The sequence below is a fragment of the Rissa tridactyla genome, chromosome 7, assembly GCF_028500815.1.
Source record: "Rissa tridactyla isolate bRisTri1 chromosome 7, bRisTri1.patW.cur.20221130, whole genome shotgun sequence".
NCBI classification, from domain to species: Eukaryota; Metazoa; Chordata; class Aves; order Charadriiformes; family Laridae; genus Rissa; species Rissa tridactyla.
In genome coordinates, this window is record NC_071472.1 from 30,812,235 (window position 1) to 30,835,797 (window position 23,563).

A 23,563-nucleotide genomic window follows, 5' to 3' on the forward strand; every position below is an offset into this window, starting at 1 on the left:
GGAGAGGTGAGGAAGGAGGGTCAGCAGAACTGCCACCTCGGACTTCCAGAGGGCAGACTTTGGCCTGTTTAGGAGCGTGCTTGACAGAGTCCCTTGGGAGACAGTCCTGAAGGGCAAAGGAATCCAGGAAAGCTGGACATTCTTCAAGAAGGAAACAGTAAAGGCGCAGGAGCAGGCTGTCCCCATGTGCCAAACGAGGAGCTGGTGGGGAAGAAGACCACCTGGCTGAACAGAGAGCTTTGGCTGGAACTCAGTTAAAAAAAAAAGGAGAGTTTATGAACTGTGGAAGAAGGGGCAGGCTACTCAGGAGGACCACAAGGATGTTGTGAGGTTATGCAGGGAGAAAATAAGAAGGGCCAAAGCCCAGCTAGAACTTAATCTGCCTGCTGCTATGAAAGACAATTAAAAATGTTTCTATAAATACATGAGCAACAAAAGGAGGGCTAAGGAGAATCTTCATACTTTATTGGATGTGGAGGGAAACATATTGACAAAGGATGAGGAAAAGACTGAGGTACTCAATGCCTTCTTTACCTCAGTCTTTAATAGTAAGACCAGTTGTTCTCTGGGTACCCAGCCCCCTGAACTGGAAGATAGGGAGCAGACTGAAGGCACATTTTTTCCCCCCCAATCCAAGGGGAAATGGTTAACAACCTGCTACACCATTTAGACGCACACAAGGATACTGAGGGAGCTGTCAAAGCGCTCAGTGAGCCACTTTCCATCATTTATCAGCAGTCCTGGCTAACCGGGGAGGTCCCAGTTGACTGGAAGTTAGCAAATGTGACACCCATCCACAAGAAGGGCCGGAAGGAGGATCCAAGGGAACTACAGGCCTGTCAGTCTGACCTTGGTGTCAGTGAAGGTTATGGAGCAGATCATCTTGAGTGCCATTACATGGTACATACATGGCAATCGGGTGATCAGTCCCAGTCAGCATGGGTTTATGAAAGGCAGGTCCTGCTTGACTAAACTGATCACCTACTGTGACAAGGCAACCCAGTTCATGGATGAGGGAAAGTCTGCCTAGATTTGTTGTCTACTGGACTTTAGTAAAGCCTTTGACACTGTTTCTCACAGCGTTCTCCTGGAGAAACTGGCTGCTCGTGGCTTAGACGGGTATACTTTCACTGGGTAAAAAATTGGCTGGATGGCTGGACCCAAAGAGTTGTGGTGAATGGAGTTAGATCCAGTTGGTGGCCGGTCACAAGTGGTGTTCCCCAGTGCTCAGTATTGGGGACAGTTCTGTTTAATATCTTTATCAATGACCTGAACGAGGGGATTGAGTGCATCTTCAGTAAGCTTGCAAACAACACCAAGTTGGGTGGGAGTGTCAATCTGCTTGAGGATAGGAAGGCTCTACAGAGGGATCTGGACAGGCTGGATCGATGGGCCAAGGCCAATGGTATGACGTTCAACAAGGCCAAGTGCCGGGTTCCTGCACTTGGGTCACAGCAACCCTATGCAGTGCTACAGGCTTGGGGAAGTGCGTCTGGAAATCTGCCTGGTGGAAAGGGACCTGGCGGTGTTGGTCAGCTGCCAGCTAAATACGAGGCAGCAGTGTGGACAGGTGGCCAAGAAGGCCAGTTAGCATCCTGACTTGTATCAGAAGTTGCGTGGCCAGCAGGACTAGGGAACTGATCATCCCCCTATACTCAGCATTGGTGAGGCCCCACCTCCAGGACTGTGTCCAGTTTTGGGCCCCTCACTACAAGAAAGACATTGAGGTGCTGGAGCATGTTCAGAGAAGGGCAACGAAGCTGGTGAGGGGTCTAGAGAACAAGTCTTACGAGCAGCAGCTGAAGTAACTGGGGTTGTTTAGTCTGGAGAAAAGGAGGCCGAGGGGAGACCTTATCACTGTCTACAACTACCTGAAAGGAGGTTGTAGTGCGGTGGATGTCAATCTCTTATACCAAGCAACAAGCGATAGGACAAGAGGAAGCAGCCTCAAGTTGCACCATGGGAGGTCTAGATTGGACATTAGGAAAAATTTCTTCACCAAAAGGGTTGTCAAGCATTGGAACAGGCTGCCCAGGGAAGTGGTGGAATCACCATTCCGGGGGATATTTAAAAGACATGTAGATGTAGTGCTTAGGGACGTGGCTTAGTGGTGGACTTGGCAGTGCAAGGTTAAAGGTTGGACTTGATGATCTTAAAGGTCTCTTCCGACCTAAACAATTCTGCAATTCTATGAAACCTTTTCTTTCCATCTGTATTTATTCAGCTGTCAGCAGGCCGAATTTTGTGTGTATATCTTTAATTGCTGCTCCATACAGATGTCTGTCTTTGCATGGAGTAACAGGTTTAAGCACATGTAGTAAAATGTGCTTAAGCAGGTCCCAATTAGCGTTTATATTTTCTGTTTAATTTCTGTTTCTGATTTGGCTGAGAGTTAAATTTGATGGTAGAAGTGGCCCTTTTAAAAACTGTCTGTAACTTTATTCTTTTAACACATAATGAATGTAATCAAGCTGTCATTTCTTAAATTTTGTTATTTCTTAACTTAAATCACTCATTTTTACTTCTGAACTCTTCAGCTTTGCGTTAACAAAACCTGCTTCAGAATTTTCCTCATTTCAGATGTAATGCTTTTGCTTTTGAAACAGTAGTTTATATTTTTAGAAATGATAGGAATGTGATACTGACATGATATCTCTCAAAACTATCACATGGGTAGCAATCCTGCTCAATATAAAAAGATTTCTACGGACCCTGCTATTCCTGGGTCATTTTGGTGGCTTATGAGCAATACCTGCTAATACCGATTTTACTCCCTAAGCATTTGTTAAACATTTATCTATTACCACTGGAGGTTGTTTATTTCCAAGCAGCAAAATTCATGAATGGAAGCTTTGAAATATCACTTGTCCTTTCTTAACAGCATGTAGCCAGCAATTTCTGCATTCAAATTGTGTGACTTTTCTACTTTTCACCAAATTTCAGTAAAACCCACTGCATTATATTTATGCTCAGAAATAAACAATTCAGATTGTTCTGATTTGTTTAAAGACTATTGACATTAATGTGAAGGCTAATACTAAAACCACCTTGAGAAAAGGTAAATGCTTTAAAATGATAGTTCTTGCTCATTTTGTGTTATTGTGGGCTATCCAAAAGTATTTCCATCTGTAGCTGTTGCAGGACGATTTGAGCATGTGTTTTGACGTTGATAGAATTCTTCTCTACACCATGCAGAAAATAGGTTTGTGTTTACAGCTTTTTATTTGCTTTCTTTTATTAAGAGCTAACCTGAATGAGTGTCTGTGATATGTTACTGACATTGTTTACTTGGTTTTAATGATCGTCATTTGCTTATTGAAATTTATGTTGGGAGCTCTTTATCTGACCTTGTAGGTCCAGAAGGACTTGGTTTCACTGTGGTTACCAGAGACTCTTCAGTACATGGCCCTGGTCCGATTTTTGTGAAGAATATTTTACCCAAAGGTGCAGCAGTAAAAGATGGTCGTTTGCAGTCAGGAGACAGAATCCTGGAGGTTAGGATAAACATCCATTGTATTTGCATTGCTGAGTATTGATCGCTGATTTTGGCATAAATATTTTATTTTCTTCTATATACTACTGATGTATGGAATTAAAATTCTTGACCTTGGTTTTTTTAAAAAAAAAAAAAAGTCTCATGGCTTTTGTTTGTTAGCAAGTATTTTACACCACGATTTGGAAAAAAGGGGCTTTTCGCAAGAGTCAGTGGGATGTTTGAACAAGGGGTATCTGATAACATCTTGGTTCTTAAAGCAGATAAATGTATCAGTTTAGAAACAAAGCATGTCTTGCCTCTTCAGCCATGTCCAAAAATCTCTGATTAATATTGAGGTGGTTAAGTGCTCATTTTAAGGCAATTTTGCTCAAATCGGTCTGTTGAAAATTTTCAGATATCTTGTGACTTCAATCTCTAATGGGTTATTTCTACTTACTAACCTCAAAAAGCTCTTAAGGTAAACAGTTTTAATAATACTTAGGTCTTGTTTTTATACTTTTCATCTTCAAAGTGCTTTACAAACTAATTAAGCCTCACAAACCCCCTGCAAGGTGGTTAAGTACTACAGACCTGCTTTAACAGATGGTGAAAATAAGGGAAAAAAGGTTAAGTGATTTGTGCAGGGCTGGAGCGGGAGACAGTGTAGGAGCTCTTACTAATTCTTCTTTGCTCTCAGTCACTGAATGACACCTGTGTTAGTTGAGGTGAAAATGACAAAAGAGAGTCATACTCCTCACAGGTATGACAGCCTCTGTTCTTTTGCGTCTGGTAGGTGAATGGACGGGACATCACTGGCAGGACCCAGGAAGAGCTTGTAGCTATGCTGAGGAGCACAAAGCAAGGGGAAACTGTCTGTCTGATTGTGGCTCGTCAGGAGGAGGCCTTTCTACCTCGAGAGCTGGTAAACTTATTTTGCCCTGAAGAGTGATATTGAAACAATTCCATGTTTTAAAACTAGCCCAAGACATAGAAATGAACTGTTGTTGGCTGAGAAAGCCAGTGAAGGGTAACTGTAAAGGCTTGTGTTTGAGAATTATTTATACTTACATTTGATTTTGATGGATATTTGATTTTGTCTGCTTTAGATGCAATTCCTTGGTCACTAGTCTTTGACTTAATAGGCTCTTGCATGTCCAGTTTTCTTCTATCTCAAGTTCTTAATTTTAACTTTTTTTTTTTTTTTTTTTTTTAAATGCTGGCATGGAACTGTGTCCTCTTTTTCTCTCACATAGACAGAGGAGGACTACATCAGTGTAAATGTGCTATCTGATACATACTTGTTTCCCCTCAAAGAAGGTCATCTCTTTGGTCACCTCTTCCTTATCGTGATTGATGGCTATACTTGACCTTTCACTAAGTAGTTCTCAGGATAAGGGAAGGACAGCATTTCCTGCTTTTGTCTCATTTTATCTCCTTTAAAGAACACAAACCGCCTTCATTCTTTTCTTAAGATGCCGCCTTCTTGCTTTTCCTTTCGCTTTAGACTGTTAGCAGGATCTTCTACAGAAATCCTCCATTATTTTTCCTCACGAAACATTGCTGGCAGTTTTCCTCTTGTTTTCTTGTTACCAGTTGGACCTTGTTGAGATGTCTGTTGCCTGTGGTAGGCTAAGAAGCCGGAGGGGAGTTCAGATTCTCTCATGTGAGCCTTTCCTCTCGAGCCGCTGATGCCCGCTTTTTCCTGTAGTAGAGCAGTTGTGAAGTGTCCTAACAAAACTATTTTTGTTTTCATTTTCCTTTTTTATTGTGTAATCTTTAAGGAGTGTAACGGCAGAATATTTTCAGCCCTGTAATTGAGCATTCGTTGTCAGCGATTCCCAAAGCACCACGGTCATTGTCATGCTCTGTTTAGTAAGCCCTGAGCTGTAGAGCCAGCGTCTGTGTGGATTGGAAGGAAATTTCTGAGTCTGAAAGTACTAACTAAATTAACTATGATATTTAGAATTTCTTTTCTTCCACCAGCTTTTCTAAATATGAGCTTATTTTTTTGAAAAGGCTACCTATCAATAGTCCTTTCTTGTGGCTTTTTTGAGATATAAAACACATTACTTGAAAATTGTACTTTTAAAAAAGTATGTATTCTTCTTTTCTCTCCTGTTCCCCCAATATTATGCAATATTCTGTGTTGTCATAGTACAAATTCTCTTGGAAATCACTGTAACAGCGTGGGGGTATAAAAGACTGGAAGAATCTAAAAGCCATTTATAATTTTTCCCTGCCACAATTGCCTGCTATTAAATTCTAGTCCCTACAGCAAGGATTAACTACCTTTCAAAAGGTGACTTACTTATGACTGGCATGATTGAAATCCAGAAAGTCGCCACGTTTATCCTGATGGCTTGACCTTCGCTTAGATTGCGTTCTCTGCAAAAGAATGATGCATGAGTGATGGCCCTCACTGTAACGGTGATGATATGTGAATTCTAATACTGTTCTGTATTTCTTGTTATCCCAATCAAGTACAATATAATACAAATGTGAGTTACTGAAATACCTTAGATAATTTTATGGAACCAGCCCTTCTAAATTAAAAAGCCTTTCAGCAACATCTGTTTGGTAGCTCGCGGCTAAAGTGTGGGTTACCATACCACTAAGCTACCAGATGTTGATGCTAACGTGATGCTTGTTAGAATTCATGAGATGTCTGAGAATAGTCTCAGCAAAGCTTAAAAAAAATACATTAAAATTGGTTTAGCTTTTTTGTTTGTTTTTAGCTTTAGTCATGATACTACATTGGACTAATCCTCTGCTACCTCAAAAGTTACAGTGCTGTTTTGATCAAAGAGGGGGAAAAAAAAGCCAGTACTTTAAATGTTTGTTTGGTTTTGGAAGGAAAGGCAGTGGATAATCCAATATTTTTCAAGGACAACTGTAACTGTATGCTCTGACTATGTAACATGTGTGCAGAGTTTACCTAAATACTTGGGGGTTTTGTTAATGTCTGGCAATAATAGGGTAATTGCTTTGTATCAGAGTCATTCTTGATTTTAGCAGTTCTCCAAGGACTGTAACCTGAGAAGCTGTTTTCTTTAGATTCCCTGTTACCTGTTGAAAGGAAAAGGAGAGGAACCACGTAGTAAATGTGGTCACTCCCCACAGTTTCCTGCAGCAAAGTTACCTCTGGAAGTTGGACCCACTAGAGACCATTCACAAAACCACTTTCGTGCATGTTGCTCCACTGGAACTGGGTTCCTACGTTGATCTCTGGAGACAACTTGGTAGCTGCATGGGCACAAAGCAAATAATGTGACAAAGTAACAGTGGGTGGCATTTGCTTGCGTGCGTCTGTAATGGTATAATTTGACTTTACCTCGTAACAAAGCTGCAGTTTGGAGAAATCTTGGTCTCATGAATATTTTCTCTTCAGTAAGCTAGACAGGAGCAGAGTTTGGGGGTTTTGTTACTGTGATCTATGCTGATTAATTGCTAGCAAGTAGAAAAATATATTCAGAGTAGCAAACCTTTACCACACCATTCAAGAGAGAGCTGTGATATGGGTGAGGATGAATCAGTGTTGCAAACAGGCATTATTAAATCATAGGGAACTGGGGCTTCAGTTACGCTAGCCCATGCAGCATCTGAGAGTTGTGCAGTTACATTGTTTGCACATAATGAGGGAATAAAATAGAAAACCCAGTCTTTGTAGTGTCATTACAGTTTTAAAAAAAGAAAAGGAGGATCTAATGAAATTATTTTTTTTTTTTTATTGAAGTAGATCAGTGAAGTTGAATTTGGACCAACCACAGCCTGTCCTCCGTATTATCCAGTTAGCCAAATGTTCCCAGTAATTCATGCCAGCTGTTGACAATGTAGCAGCTGAGTAAGGAGCCGATTCCAAAACTCAGGGGAAGATCTTGATTCACTTAATTACCACAGTCTACAGAGTGGCCGGTGATTAGTGCGTTCTTTAAGGCATGTTTGGGTTTTAACTGTGTAACACTGATTGTTTTCTGAAGGATGGTGAATATTTCAGAAAGAAACTGGCTTAACTGAACAGGTTTGGATTTTGCAGCTCTTATCAAAGTAAATGGAATATATATCAAACTGTGGCTATCGTTCTGTTGTGTTTTGAAAATACAATGTTTTGATCATGTGTATTTGTTGCATTTTGTTTTTTCTCCAGGGAGAATGTCTGATCTGAAGGTTCCATTTCTTTTAATAACATTATAAAGATCACTTACTCCCCCTTCTCTTTCTTTATCCCTGCATTGGTATAACAAGCAAAGCTACTGGAATCAGAGCAACTCTGGTGTAGCCCATTCTGTTCCATGACCCTGTGCAAGTTTTATTCTTGTTATTTTTCATGAGCCTTGAGGATAGTGGATATGACGCACATAAGCAGGGGAATGTGCTAGTTGCTAGTTCTGCAATTGCCAGAAATAATATAGCACCAAAAATATTTTGTTGCGTTTTTCTTTAAGTTAGAGCACGTACATAGTGTAAGTTGCATATGCTTTATTTCTTGTTCTAAAGATAGCTTTGACTTACCAGTTTCAACTGTAATCCCTATTTCTATAACTTCTGATCCCTGAAGAGTGGAGGAGGAAAGGGAATAAACCAGCATTTCTACAACAAAAGCTAGAAGAATGGCAACATATACAATATAGCAGTTGATCTTTGAGTCTTTTTTTACACATGTGCTATACCAGGATAGAAGGAAGCAGGATGAGTGGCAATTTCAATTAAGCTTTTTTTTTGTTATCATGTGATTAACTTTTATGTTTCGGTCTTTTCCTAGTTAATTCCTTCCACTACCTTGAACTTCTGTGCCTGAAGGAGAACTTGTTTGCCTGAAGTGTTGTCCTTTTTGTCTTTAATATTCAAAGCTTAATTTCTATTACTTCCTTTTAATTGTTTCTTGCCTTTTTATGTGCAGGAAATAATAGATGAAATTTCAACCTAGATTTAACCATTTTTGCACCTGTTTTTGTAGGTCAAACCAGTGATTCTAGTGCTGAATTAACCAGAAACGGTCAAATAATTTCAGTCAGAAAGCGATTCCAGCAAGTACCAATTCTCTGTTTTGTTATCTCTATTCAAAGGGAGAAGAATCTGATAGCTAAAAAAAAAGTCAATATAGGTATATTGGATTTTAATAATATACACAAGATTCAGGTCTTGAGTTGTTCTACATAATGAAGAGGAAGGCTATTGTGAATACACATGGCACCTTTCATCTTGAATAACTTTATAAACTATGTAGGTTTTTTTTAAAAGTCCTGGGTTTTTTCCAAGAACTTTTGAAGGCAAGTGTTTAATATCGGACCTGTAGATTCTCTTTGTCTAGAATAGTTGAGAAATGAGTGTAGGTTGTGTCTATGCAAATGTATCTTTCTAGAGTGAAAACATTGTCTAGTGCAGCCCCTCAAAGGTTCTCAGCTTTCATTATGTATGTCAGGAGATGGTTGCTCGTTCATTATAGCTTAGAGTACTGGAAACTATGCGCTGAGGTTTAATTAGTTACTGTGCTCATTGTGAAAGTCAGTAAGAGATCACTGTTTAGAAGGAACGTGGCAGTCTTTCCTGTCACTGTGAACAGAAGGTGTGGCAAAAAGTATCCCTTTATTTATCCTTGGTTTTTTGTGGGACTCCCTAACTTACGGAAGGGGAATAAATTGCTTGAATAATTCATGTCCCTTTAAAAAGTGGTTGTTTTTTTTAATTTAACTAATTTAAACTACATTTAAATTAGATCCAACAATTTTGCAATGGCAGAATGAGCTCTTACATGTTGTGAAGTGCTATTATAGCTACCGACGTATAAAATATGTTTACTGTGCTTTTCCATGTGATAGCGGTAGTCAGCCTTTTCGAGACTGCAGAGACCTTATTGCATCTGGTCTACTATTGCTTTCTCTGTCAAACCCATCAAAGTGTTACGATCCAGCAATAATTTGTCTTTCAGATCCCACTCTTCCTATTTTCCAGCAAATATGAGGAACCTTAAAAGGGTGGTCTGAAAGCTCTGATCAATAGCACCCATTGCCTGCAAGAACCTCTGATGGTGCTCTCCCTGCTGGTAAAGAAAAGGTTAGAGTGGAGACAAGGAGAGAAAACATAATGTTACTTGTACCATGAGATACTGTATTTGCTTAGAGGTTTACTGCCCAAAACTCCTAAGTTGAGAAACCCTACCTCAGAGCATTGGGAAATAAAAACTGTTTACTTATAGAATCATAGAATCATTTAGGCTGGAAAAGACCCTTGGGATCATCGAGTCCAACCATCAACCCCATTCTACAAAGTTCTCCCCTACACCATATCCCCTAACACCACATCTAAATGAGTCTTAAACACATCCAGGCACGGTGACTCCACCACCTCCCTGGGCAGCCTATTCCAGTGTCTGACCACTCTTTCTGTGAAAATTTTTTTCCTAATGTCCAGCCTAAACCTACCCTGCTGCAGCTTGAACCCATTCCCTCTTGTTCTATCGCTAATTACCTGTGAGAAGAGACCAGCACCAGCCTCTCTACAATGGCCTTTCAAGTAGTTGTAGAGAGCGATGAGGTCTCCCCTCAGCCTCCTCTTCCTCAAACTAAGCAGTCCCAGCTCCTTCAATCGCTCCTTATAAGATTTATTCTCCAGGCCCTTCACCAGCTTCGTTGCCCTCCTCTACACTCGCTCCAGCACCTTGATATCTCTCTCGTATTGAGGTGCCCAAAACTGGACACAATACTCAAGGTGTGGCCTCAATAACTTGACAGCACAGTCTCAGTTCTGGTGTTGACCAAAATTGTTTGGGAGCCCACCTTAATCTGTGAAATCAGAAGTATGTATACATCAGGATAGAGGCATATAAAATCTGACTTTAATCATAAATTGAGCCTATGTACATTTTAGATGCATTTATCCAGATTTACAGTATTTGTTTAATAAAACCCAAGTATTTGGGCAATTCTTAAATCTTACTGGCAACTGTAGTACCTTGCCATTTACAAGGGTCACCAGATTTATTCCATGTACCGTATGAAAATTTTTACAAGTTTCTCTGCCTTAGAATCCATGAAAAAAATTTTCCTAGGCTGACTTAATGTAAAATGTGGTGTTTGAAGTAGATGTAAAAGAATTATACACTGCTTATTGCTTGGTTTACCATCCCTTTAAAACAGGAACCAGTAAATCAAGTAAAGAGTTGGATTTGTACATCACAGTGTTGTGACCTGTTTGCCCGGAATATATTCTGAAAGTATACAGTAACAGCAATCCTAAATTCACCCTGAAAATACCATGCAGTCTTCCATCTTCATGAGTGATAAAATTTTAGGGTCTAAGTGGCAAGGTATATTAACTGCATAAGGCTCCAGCTCAGTAGGGTGTTTAAGTGCATGGCTAACTCAGTATGTGGGATGAAAGTGGGTGTTTTCACAGTGGGGCACACCTTGATTGAGGACTGAACTCGTTAATTTTTCTCCCTCTGTTTCCTACAGTTATGTAACTTAAAAGGTTGAGTGAGACTGCATTTTTAAAAGTTGAAGAGCAATGCCACACCGAATCAGAAAACTCTTTTGTAAGGACAAACCATTTCATTAGGTAAAACTTGCTATGGGATCTCGAATAGGCATGTCAAGCAAACTGGAGAATCTCCATTTTGAAGCGTCCTGTGACATCAAATAGTAAACTGTGAAATGCAGTATCGCTGGATGAAGAGCTGAATCTAGTTTTGTCAGTTTTCAAAGCTATAATTCCAGAGAGTCTACATAATTCAAACCAGAACCATTCCATCTAATATGACACAAATTTGTAGTGTACTGTGTTAATGTAAAAAGTATCCAAGTACAGTGTAATATATCTCTATGGATTCGCTATTGGCTTTTTTTGTCTTAGCAGGGTGTGCTGTTAGTGACCATTTAGTTTTATTGCAGTACGGAATAGAGATGATTTTAAAGAAGCCTATATGAAAGCATCTGTCAGAAATGCTAAAGATGAATACATGCAGCAACGACTTCAGTTATTTACTAGATTGTGACAAGATTACAGCAGTGCATTACCTTGAACTATTATTTTCAAGAGTGTTCCTGTATATCTGTTGCAAAATAGCATAGATTTTATAGTGAGTGAATGAGCTGTCAGCAAAGTATTTCTTAATTGTGGCTAAGCTCTTGGAAAGAGCATAGAGAATAGTGCAAATAAGGAGGTATCTTCTTTTCAAGCTTTTCTGCCAATAATAGTTATGTGGTGCCACAATTTAAATGCTGCTCTTTAACTTTTACAGGTTTTTTCAGAAAATAATTGCAAAAGCATGTAAATGTCTTATTTCCTTCATAAGCCTTTGAAAATAATCCTCCTGGGTCTCTTGCCTTTTGCTCTCAGCTCTGAATGGCACTCCAGGGAGTTGGCATCTCTTATCAGAAATGAGCAGCCAGGCAAGGGGCAGCCAGCATATTGAGAGACCATAATAGTGTGTTGGTCAAGGGCACCAGACAGGTACTGAAAGGTCTCTTGTTGTGTTAAACAAATGCTATTTCCTTCCTGCCTTAAGTGGGAGCTATTTTTTTTTTTTTTTGTAAGCTTCTCTTCTGGCAAAAGAACAATAGGGATAAATAAGGCAACCTTTCCAGTGAGAGATATCCATTAGATTATCATAAATCCACAGATCAAAAGTGCTGTGGTCAATGAGAATGGGCGTTGTAAGATTAAATAAAAGGACTAATTGAAAGTGGTGTCCCATGGTAGACAGAGGATTGACACAATATTGAGTAGATATAACCATGGACTAAGTAGAAAGGGGAAGAATACAATGCATACTACTTTTTTCAAAGGTTACAATTCTGTTTGTACTGGTGACTGAACAGTTTTTGTGTGTTGTGGGAATAAGAGAAGGCTAAAAGTATATTCTGTCTATTCTTTAAAATACTGAGAATTTGTTGGTGAGTCTTAATTATATACGAGTCAAATTTTAGGTTGTTTTAAGAATCCTTTATTATAGCCTTTTAATTAAGAAATCACAGACCTGAGGTATAGATGTGCTTCTAAAAATTAAATAAAATCATTGGCAGAACATCAATTAATCAAATGTATCCTGAGACGCTTAGGTAAAGGTTTTCAGTCTGCATTGCTGAACGTTATTTAGTACATATTATTAGGGCTTTCTGTTTTTAAATCTAGCAAACTCTGTATTCTCTCACCTTCATAAACTCTTTTGAACTTCTCTGTCTGGTTTGTGGTGATTCAGTAAATGTCAGAATTTATTTTACTGAGGTCCCATGGAGGTATCTCAGTAGATTAAAACATTCCTGTCCTGATTTCCCTTGTGAGGGGTGATACCTGTTTGGGTGTTTGCTCCATTCTGTTTAGCGGCTGGGTCTGGACAGCAAGCAGAAGGATTGGCTCTTAGATGTCCTCTGACTGCTGCGCTCTGGTCCAGGAGAAACTGCCTGGAGAAAGAGAGGAGATGGTTGTCTTCCCTGAGTGGCTGAGAGAGCTCAGGAAGTATCCAGACTGCTGGATGGTGCAGCCAGGAGGGAGCTTTGCAGCAGGAGCTGAGGCTGGCAGACTTCTATAAATAATAGGGAACAAACATCAGCAGGTTACAGAGGGGACCAAGAAGCGAGATGTGCATATCTAGAGGGGACTGTTCAGAGCTTGTTGCAGCTGAAGAAGCCATTGAAAGCTGATGGGCTAAGATTTAGCAAAGCTGAAGGAAAGACCTGCCTAGCGAGGCCAAAGTGAGCAGTAGAGATTGATTCATTTAATTTTTTTCACCCAATTTTTTTTTTTTATTTTTTAACTTCAACCTGGTTTGCTGCTAAGTACGTTTTAATAAAACTTAAGAGTTTAAAATCCCTTTTGCTGTCTTCTGTGTATATATCTTAAAGGAAAAATACAGGCCAGGCCGTCTCAAAGCTCTTGCCAACTTGAGGTCTCATCACCTGGATACCTGGACTTTGATTTATGTGAAGATTTCTCATTTATCATAGCACCACTCGGTTACTTACCTATGTCTGCAATAGGGAATTACTTCAGTGATATACTGTCATTTAATTCCTGAAGTGCTGAGGTGCGATACATTTGTCATGGAAAATACACGACGTGATTCTTGACTGGGTAATTTATAACATTAGACTGTAAGTTTTTCCTGGGCTAGAAATATATTTGTGTTGCAGCTCGTTTCATTCATTCTGTGTTTGAGTGAATTCAGATTCTAGTATGATTTTGAGGTGAGAAGTGTTTCTAATAGAGAATTCAGGGTTTAGTGTATTGGAGAGGACTTCCTGTACCAGACCACAATTCAGCTGATGGTGGTTGCTCTATTGTAAAGTATTGATGTCTTGCAATAATGTTTTAGCAAAGTCAGGGAAATAGGGGGAGTGGGAATCCAGTTCTGTGAGTCATTAGCAGCATTTAATATTCAAACCTGCATATTCTAGGAACAGGAACCATCACTCATTAAATTAGTTGCCCAAATGAGGCAGTTAATTGATGAGCCGTTAATTTGAGGATGGCTGGAGATCTTTTTGGTGATCAGTGAAAAAGCATTCCTTGGGAAGAGCACTAGCATCAGGATAATAGTTTAAAACCATGTAGCGAGTATAGGATGCAATCAAGCTGCGAGGTTCTGTTCACCCCCTTTTATTTCTCCTCTGTTTTTCCTCATTTCTGCTGCTTCTCACATTCTCCCAGAAAGGAAAATTCTAAATCTTTTATTTGCATCAAAGAGTCGTGATGTTATAGACTGACTACCAGGCATTTGCTATCAGATGCCATGCAATGAGTAGTGAATGAAAATTTTAAGGGAATTAAACAGACTTTACTTGGTCTTATAATGAATTCATCATTGATTTGTAGATGTACATCTCCTTTCCAGTTAGCCGTCCCTGTGAAATCATTGAAATGTCATTCACCCTCCCTCACGGGTAACAAATTTTTGATAGTACTATTGAACAAAATTCAGCGTTATTTTTCAATCAACTTTTGCTCGATCTTAGGGTAAGGCTGAATATAAATAATGAAAAGGAGAGATTTTTAGGATAATTGGGCTGTGTTGAATAGGAAACACTTGTGAATGACTTTAAGGAAGATTAGAGAGTTCTCCAGTAATGGGTAAAAGCAGCTGTTTTTTAAGCTTAAATTAAATTTACTAAGGTTTTTGTATGATGAAATTATCTGTTTTCCAGAGACTTGTAGCTAGGAAAATGGTAGTCAAATGTTACGAATTCCAAATTAAGTACTAAGGAAAGCAGAGGAAATGAAATACTGACAGAAATTTACTGTGCTTGTCTGGGGTCCTGCAGAATGCATCTTAATGTTTGATAGATAACACATGCAGGCGTGCAGACAGTCATCTAGTAGGTTACTTAACAAGAGCTAATGCACAGCATAGTTATGTTAAAGGAAGTTGGGAAATATTATAGAACATTGAGCAACTCTTACTTTTTTTTTTATTACTCTGCTTTTAGCAATTTATTTGTATCAGAAACTAAAATTGGACTAAGTTATACTGCAAAACTACATGTAATACTGTTATCTCAGTAAGCTTATAGTAGGAGAGTTCTAGTGATCACCTAGTCTTTTTTCCCTAGATATCGAGGGCGAAGGTTTTCTTTGAGACTGACCAACATTTCCTTGCCTGCTGTTTAAGTGAGATATTTCAAAAAATCGCCTGCAAAGAAAAAGGGGAAAAATGTTACTTTAAAGTGTTTTGAAGACTATCATTATGGCCTGTTTTAGGCTTTTTGGTTTGGTTTGGTTTTTTGGTTTGGGTTTTTTTTTTTTTTGCAAGGTTAAACGAGGTTGCTAGACTGCTGTCCTGTGGAATACATCCATCCAGCTTGTTTCTCGAAGCCTAGAACTGAGCACAGTGCTGGTACGGAGCCTGTGCCCGTGCTGCGGTGGAGGGGACGGTGTCCTGCCTCCTACAGCCACCGCTGCTCCCAGCACTGCCAAGGCCTTGGGCATGGCAGGGGGGCTTTGGCCTTGTCATCCCTGTTATGGGTGGGTCAGAAACAAGGGCGATAGTACAAATGAGAATGGTATTGATTAAAGCACTTCACTCAAATTCAAGCAGACACATCTGCCTAGTTCATTTTCATATATTGGCTTGAGGGACATGTTTAGATCCTGTTGTCTTTGGGTTTTTACAAGTTTGTGTTAACAAATGCATGAAGTCTTTAGTCTGAAATTAATGTACAGCTTGGAGCTAAAGTGAAGCAGGTAAGATACTCCTGGGAAAGAAACTAACAAAAAAATACATAATTTTTTTCTTAACAAAAGTACTGTGCCACCTTTTCCTATTTTTTCACAATAATAGCCTTTGTGCCAGAGTGTACCTTCAGCAATCCCCATTAAAAATTGATCTCAATGTGACCAAATTCAGTTTTACATTAAGTCCAAGTTCATCTTAAGGTAACATTATGAAGCAATTTGTGATTGGATGGGCTTTTATATCCTGTGAGAGCAACCCCCCTCACTGCTTTCCTTTTGGTATTGGGAAAGACAAAACCAAAGTATTGACGTACAGAAGGGGCAAAAGTCTGCTGCACGTGTCATGGATTAAAGTGGAAGAATGGCAGCAGCACACAGGAACTGCTCGCCTAAGGGACCAGGAGAGTAATACAAAATAGACTCCTAGATAGAATAGAAGGGCTGCAGGGGACATCACGTGTCTGGGACCCCGAGAAAAATGTCTTTCGTCTAAATCTGGACAGGATGTGCCATTTGAATAGAGTTCTGATCTCAGAGTTCTGAATCGGCTGATGAGAATACGTGCATTTTGAAAAACAAAAGATTGGGCAGAAACTCTTTTCTCTAAAACCTTAAAAAAGTTAAATGCAAAATGCTTATGTTAGAAGGACAGTAATAGTGGGGTTTTTCCTTACGCTGATTCTTTTGAAGGAAGTCAGAGCAGGAGTGGTTACAAATCATCATTCTGTATTGTTCACAGTAGTAAGAATGAATTAGTAGGTTTGGGGGATTACGTTCAGGATGTCTCTATATCCACAGCTAAGAAATAAAAGTTACAGATTTGTAACTGAGAATTGTCTACTTCTAGTGAACAAAGACAAAAGCACAAATGAGTTACGCAGGTACTGCAGAGGAGTGCTGCATCAAAACAATTGTCAGTGTTGGTGCTTTGTCATTTTCATATTTGGCAGTTGGGCAAATTGTGTTGACTTAATATCATGTAGTTGCATTCCAGGAAGAATTTGAGCATGGCCTATATTGGAATTGAGGTTTATAGTCCTAGCTCTCTGGTTCACGCGATTCTTCTCTAGCCTGTAACTGCTTCTCATCAGTGAAAGGGCATCTGAAATAAATGAAAGTATGCTTAGCGGTTACTGTTTCTAATTTTTTGTTGCTTCAGGATATTAATTTCTGCTCTTAGTTCTGTGATTGTACTTCTTGTTGATCAGACAGCATAACAGATGAATATATGGAACTACTCTGGCTGCTGAGAAAACATCTGTACTGCTGGCACTTTTGTTAACAATTGCATTGATACTGTATATCCTGCAGCTCAGGCGCTGGAAATGATCCTTCATTAGGTAAAAGCAGGATTGGCCCAGCTACTACACTCCTCCCTGCGTGTGGCCTCTACTTGATAATTTCACATAAGACTTTGATACCTTTGAAAGCAACCCACGGTCATTTTTTTCAACCTGTGCTTATCTGTGTATTTCCTTTTCATAGTTTTTTCCAATTAATTTTTTAACACTACTGTTACAAAGAATAGAAAATATCCAAATGACAAGAAACATAAACTAATTAATTGTCTTAGAGTTATATGGAGAAGGAAGAGTGGAATAAAATCAGATGTGGTGCATAAGGCCTTTTCCACTAATACATTCCATGAATACTTTACTCCATAGTAGGTCTCCTTATCCTAGTTTTATTTCTGTAGAGTGCCAGAATGAATATTTTAGGCAAAGATTTGATTGTGTTTAATGTCATGATTCTAACCTGCTTTAAAAAAAACCAAAACAAACCCCTCGCCACCAACTTCCAACCCTACAAAACTGGAGATACAGTGTACAGTAAAAAAAAGTTTCTGATCTTTCCTAGCTATGGATACTTGACTTGGCAGTCCTGTAAACAATAATCTAATGTAGGAAAAATCTTGGGATCAACCTATACCAGAAGGAAAAAAAATCCCAAACCTCTATGGAATAAAAGTATGTACAAAGGGAGTTAGTGCAGAATAAGCTACTGCGTTTTCAATTCTCACCCTCACTTTTGTTACACCAACTTCCCTCTGTAGACAGGTTTAAGGGAAGGATAATTTTTTAAGGATGGAAGTCAATTTTCAGAGCGGAATGGGATTTAACAGTACAACAATCATTACAGTCCGTGAGCTACATGTAAAGATGTTGAGAGTTTTATGGCTTACGTTTTTAATGCAGCTGTGTTTAAAATAAATGTATTTTTTATATTCTGCTGCAACGTCAGTTTTATATCATGTGGAACTAAGCTATTTTACCTTCTATTTAGGCATATTCCTAGGTATGATTAAAAATATAACATTTTAAGCCAGATCATGTACAAAATGTCAGCTAAATGCATTGTTGGTTATAAGGCTGCTGCTTCAAGCTGCTTTCTGGAAAAGAGGGCTATTTCTTGTCACATTAACCTATGGATACAACAAGTTTGTGCATTGTCTCTGCCCCCTTTTCACCCGTATTTTCATCCTTGTTTTCTCCAACAGAAAGGAGAGCCAAACTGCAGTATTCTTTCTCCAGAAACCACAGAGCAACTGACCTTTGAGATTCCTCTGAATGATTCTGGCTCTGCTGGACTTGGTGTGAGCTTAAAAGGCAACAAATCTCGGGAGACTGGAGCCGATCTTGGGATTTTCATCAAATCTGTTATTCATGGAGGTGCTGCTTTTAAGGTATGGAAGAAACACGTCAGATGATGACTATGTTAGAACTGTGATGTTTCTGTGTTGGGTACTGAATCTCACTTGATAAGCGTTCTAGGTACGAATACCTTTTTGTCACTCATTTCGTTAGGTGAACTGCAAATCTGCTAATGTTTTGTCCCAAGATTCTGGTGTAGCGTGTGGTAGGGTTTGCCACAAAGAAAGTGAATTGGTGGAAACCTCAGGGGGCATTTGGATGCTGCAGGAAATGGGGAAGGGGGAGAAGGATAAGGGGGTGTGGGCACAAGGAGGGCTGCCTCCCAGCTTCCCCACAGCCCACAGAAGTGCATGGTAAAGTTTGTGTGCTGCTCGACTCGGTGACGGAGAAGTTAGATATCTACATTTATTGTCTATCTGCACTGCCTTTAGTCCTCACAAAGTGATAGGGGCAGACCCATAAAAAACAATCAAAAGACAAACTTCTTTACAAAAGTTAGAAATTGGCAATTCTGTGAGGTTAAGGATTATGTGTTTAATTTGTGTTGTAAATAAAAAGCTAGTGCATCGTTTTCTTTCTTTTTTTTATTCAAAATATTTTTTGCCATTGTAGTAAAAATGCAAGCCTGGCATCAGTTGTGAAAAAGTTACCAATTGTTCCTGAGGTGGATTGAATTGGTAATATTAAGTTGGTAAATGACAGTATTATGAATTGTTCTGCTCCATCTAAGAACTATGCAACGCCTGTTGTACGTTTTTATGATTAAAAAGTATTTGAATTATTTTCTAATATTTAGGAAATCTGTTGACTGCATTTTTTTCCCAAATAAAACTTGAAAAACGTAATTTTCTTGAAATTAGAAGCAAAAGTCTTAATCTTTCAGGGCTAGCATGTTTAGCTGTTGTGCATCCATAATGTGATTTTTTTTTTCTCTTGTGTTATCTCAGCAATTCTCACAGTTCTCTTTTCTGTAAAAATACCTTTGAATCCAGTGTATGTAAATTCCTCTACTGACATCAGCCTGCTGAGTAAGATAATCCACAGCATTACAACTTTCATGATCGCTTATTTACAGCAGCTGGTAAATAGCAATAATCAAGGATTTAGCTTTGATGTGAATGTTTAATACTTCCCTGCTTCTATTATTTACCTATCCTAGTCCCCCAATTATTTCAAGGCTCGGATCTTCTCCAGTATAACTGAGCCTGGTACTTGCAGTTCAGAACACTGTCTGTAGTTAACTCGGGGCTAAATGACGAGTGAGTAAGCTCATCTACTTGGTGTAGATCAGAAATGAGTTAAGGCATGATTGGCCAAACTAGGGCTGGATAAACTCAATTTATGTGCATGTCTGCTACAGAGTACAACTCATTCTGTTGTAAAAACGAGGCTGCCCTCCGTGCTTTCCCAGCTCTGTGTTCCCTGAGTAATTGTCCACACCAGTTGTGAAGACAGTGTATATTGCCATGAATAAACTCGTTGTTTTGAAGAGCAAAGCTTGTGGAGCCCTATTCCAGCAGCATTAACAGGCTAGCTACCTGACTTGTCGCGTCATAGACACATGAGACAACCCTTTCTAGCTCTGTATGTTTACCACTCTCTATTCTCCCATAGTTACTTACTCCAGAGCAGTTAATTTTGGCTTGAGGGGTCTGCAGACTAATAAAGCAGGACTTTTATGCTCACACCTAAGTAAATGGGCAACTGGCACAGTTAGTCACCATACTGGAAGGTTTTGTCTTCTGATAACCTGTGGTCCTGTGACCTATCCTCTGTTCTACCTCATTATAACCCTTTCACCAATTAGAACTGTGTAGTAATAGATCTGAGCGTAGGCTCCAGAGCAAATGAGATAGTAGCTGAGGTTCTGGCTTCCACCAGAACTGTTCAGAGAATCTTTCCTGTGTGTTTTATATGAGTACTCACAGAATGCAGTCATTTTGGCAATGTCTTAAGAATCACAGCTTACTGTTGCATATGCACGGAGACCAGCCGTCTTTCTCCTGTCTAATGATCTTTATATAGAACAAAAGAGGGTATTAACAATTAATAAAATTTCTTGTATCAAGTTAAAAAGTGTGCACATATTTGTGCATAAATATTTAAAGATGTCCTTATTGTCCTTATTTTGAATGTTGTCTTGTAGCAAGTTTTTCACTAAAAAGCCTTTCTTTCCAGCTGGTAGTTGTCCAGAGCACTTTCCCATGCTATTCAGTTGTAACTCTGAAACAGAGTATTATGGATTTAGCATTTGCTTTTTGGTGTGCAAAGTTTTCTTGGGAAACTATCACAGGAGGAAATCATAATGCTCACTGACATGAGAATTCTCTCACTATTTCTCACTTCTGCATTTAGAGTTTAGTATTTGTTCTGATTTTCTGATATCATGCTAATATAAGGAGGAGCTTTATCTCCTTGTCTATACAGTCACCACTTGTCTTCAAAAGAAGACATGTAATACATTGAACTTCAACACATTTGTTTCACTTCTGAAGTAAATGCTCTGTCCTGATGCTGTATAAAGGTTTTGATACATTAAATTTCTTTCACCACCAATGTGTGTTTTAGAATGGAGAGTTCCATATGAGATACAGACAATTTTGGTTGGTTACTGTTATCTGTTATCGGTATGAACCAAAGGTCTGAAGAGAGGCCAACGTTTCCTACTGTTTTCTTCAAAAGCTTTTTCAATTAACCTCGTGCTGATGTGTTAGTGGCATTGTGAAGCACCGTAAGGGATTTGTTAAAAAAAAAAATAAGGGAAAATAGAAGTGTTTAATTCTATACTTTATGATTTTTTTGTGCTAGCTAAAGATATTAGAAAATACCAACGTGTCTTGTGTCATACATGTTACAGTAAGATCCAGTGCCTATTTATTGCTCTGGCTACAAAAACAAATAAAGTGAAAATGCCTTAATGTTCTTAGTGAGTGTTCTAACACCGTATCCTGCAGGAATAAAAACAGTTACTTTGTCTGATTGAACCAATGTGTCTCTTCTTAACCTCATTTTGTAATTTTTGAAGTGTCTATTTTTTTATCATCCCTAAGATAAAGAGGTTACTAGAATACTTGATATTTGTAATTATGCAGAGCCTTCCATGTGAGGAAAAACTAATATTTGACTGAGTTTAAATGCATCATCTTTCCCCATAACTTTAGGGATTTCAGCCTTATTCATCTTGAGACATCTTGGCTTTTCACTTGTGATGCATTCCTGATGATCAGGTACTTGCTGTCTACTGCAGCTGAAATGCAGCAGAGCCATTATTAGAAATAATGGAATATTTGTACGTTTGTGTGCATTTGTTCATATCAAACATGGTGTAGCTTGAACCTTCTTGGGGCTTCTGAGTGCTGTGGCAGTAAACATTGCTTGTTGTGTGCAGTGGATGGGGAAATCGGATGAATCCAATAAATGCCACCAAGGAATTCCTTGTGAGAAAAATGTCACTGATGTGATGAGGGAAATAACTAGCTGCGCTTTGATTAAAAACAAGGCCATGAAGAACATGGCATTATATCTCCCTGCTCCACTGTAAAAAGCATGAGAGTCTTGTGACTGCCTGTCTGAAGATGGTAGCCATGGGGTGGTAGGTTGTAGGCTTGCTGTGAGTCTCCATATAAAAAAAAAACAACCAACCCAACATTTTCTGAATAAGTAAGGGAACAGTAACTTTACCCTTTATTAGAATAGCTCACTTGCAGTTTCAGAGATGGCATTTGAAAACTGTTTTGCTGAAATGCCAAATGTTATTTTTCTACTTGGAAGCCACAAAGAAACCTACCTTTCAGAGATGAAAGAAAAAACGTGTTAAAACAACATTTAGCTTGTTTTGAGCCAAGCAGATTGTCTTGCAGTTCAGACTTCTAAACCAGGCCATAACACCAGTGATGTGAAAATCTGTGTTTGGAAACTGTTTAGATATTGGGATTTTTTTTTTCCAGTCTTTAAAATAGCAAGAGGATTTTTTTTCCTGAAATAACTTCTACCTGACCATGTGTGAAAATGGTGTTCAGCTGTCTTCCAGCCTACCTTGTACAGGTGACTTAGTGAGTGTAGTTGATCAGCATTTATAAAGCACGCATAGCTTTTTTTCTCCAATGATAGTTGACATGTGAAATTCAAGTTGAATTTTGCATTTAAGTGGAGCATGTAACAGAGTGGGAAGAAGGGAAATGCATCAAAACAAGTTATTTAATTACTGACATTATTAAAATATAAAGAAATAAATACAAAGTCTCATACAAAAGTATTACAAGGCAAATTAAAAATCGGCCGAAGTCAGAGGTTTCTGACGCTGCAGTGATTCATTTAAAAATACGCATTGTGTTCAGGACAATTGCATAGTCAACAGATGTACTCATGACAAGATGCATTTGAGAATGTATCTGTATATACTTTAGTAAGAAGCTTTAACAGATATTTATACATGGGTGTTAATCCACAGAAAGGAAAAAAGTAATCCAAGAACCTGTGGGACCACAGCAGGAGGACATGAGGACCTGTAAAATTTTCAAAGTTTTACAGAAACTCACAAAAAATAGCATCTTTTTCCCTCAAACTCCTCTTGCCATGAATCGCTCCATTCATTTCAGCAGATTTTGATGGAACACAAAGGAATTGCAACATGTGCAAATAATAAAACTCCCTGCTCAACAATGTTAACTCTTCTCTCTCTAAACTTCAGCATGTGGGATGGCATCATTTTGTATGTAGAGAAAGGGTGGGGTTAACCTATTGACTTTGGCTGTATGTAAATTTATGTTGGCGTAAAATATTCAGCAGAGGGGTGGGAGAGGTTTCAGGATCTTTTCCAACTGGCATTGCTGTTTCCTATCTTCCATTCCCATACCCTCCCCAGAAAAGTTTTATTTCTCTTCATTTTCCTTCACTGAATGACTCATATCCCAATTCTGTCTTTCCATCATCTTGTCCCTCCCAGTTTATTTTGGATTCTGGTTATACGCTGTTCTTCTTCAGCTCTATGGCTATTCATACTCTGCTGTGCTGATGATGTACCCAGTTCCAACAAAAATAACACTTAAGAAAGTTGGGTTTGTCACAGCTACTGTAGCTCACTTGAGCACGAATGACTTAGCTTTGACAGCAATAGCCAAATAGTTAATTGGACATCTTAATGATTGAAAAAAAATAAAAATAAAAAAGTGTGTATATTTTGGATTACTTAGAGGCATGAAATATGTAAACAGTTCAGACGAGTGCCTTATGGGAAGAATATGTAATGAGCCTATGAATGAATCAGATTCAT

The 23,563-nt window shown here is 38.9% G+C and overlaps 1 protein-coding gene across 4 annotated transcripts in view; it reads left to right on the plus strand.

The window, feature by feature from the left end:
* PARD3B (par-3 family cell polarity regulator beta) overlaps positions 1 to 23,563 on the plus strand; it is a 426,608-nt gene that overhangs the window by 203,251 nt on the left and 199,794 nt on the right. For all 4 annotated transcript variants that reach the window (XM_054210091.1, XM_054210094.1, XM_054210092.1 and 1 more), the window contains 3 exons: positions 3,355 to 3,494; positions 4,269 to 4,397; positions 18,138 to 18,323. In XM_054210091.1, coding sequence (XP_054066066.1) covers positions 3,355 to 3,494; positions 4,269 to 4,397; positions 18,138 to 18,323 — 455 coding nt within the window. The remainder of the gene's footprint in view (positions 1 to 3,354; positions 3,495 to 4,268; positions 4,398 to 18,137; positions 18,324 to 23,563) is intronic.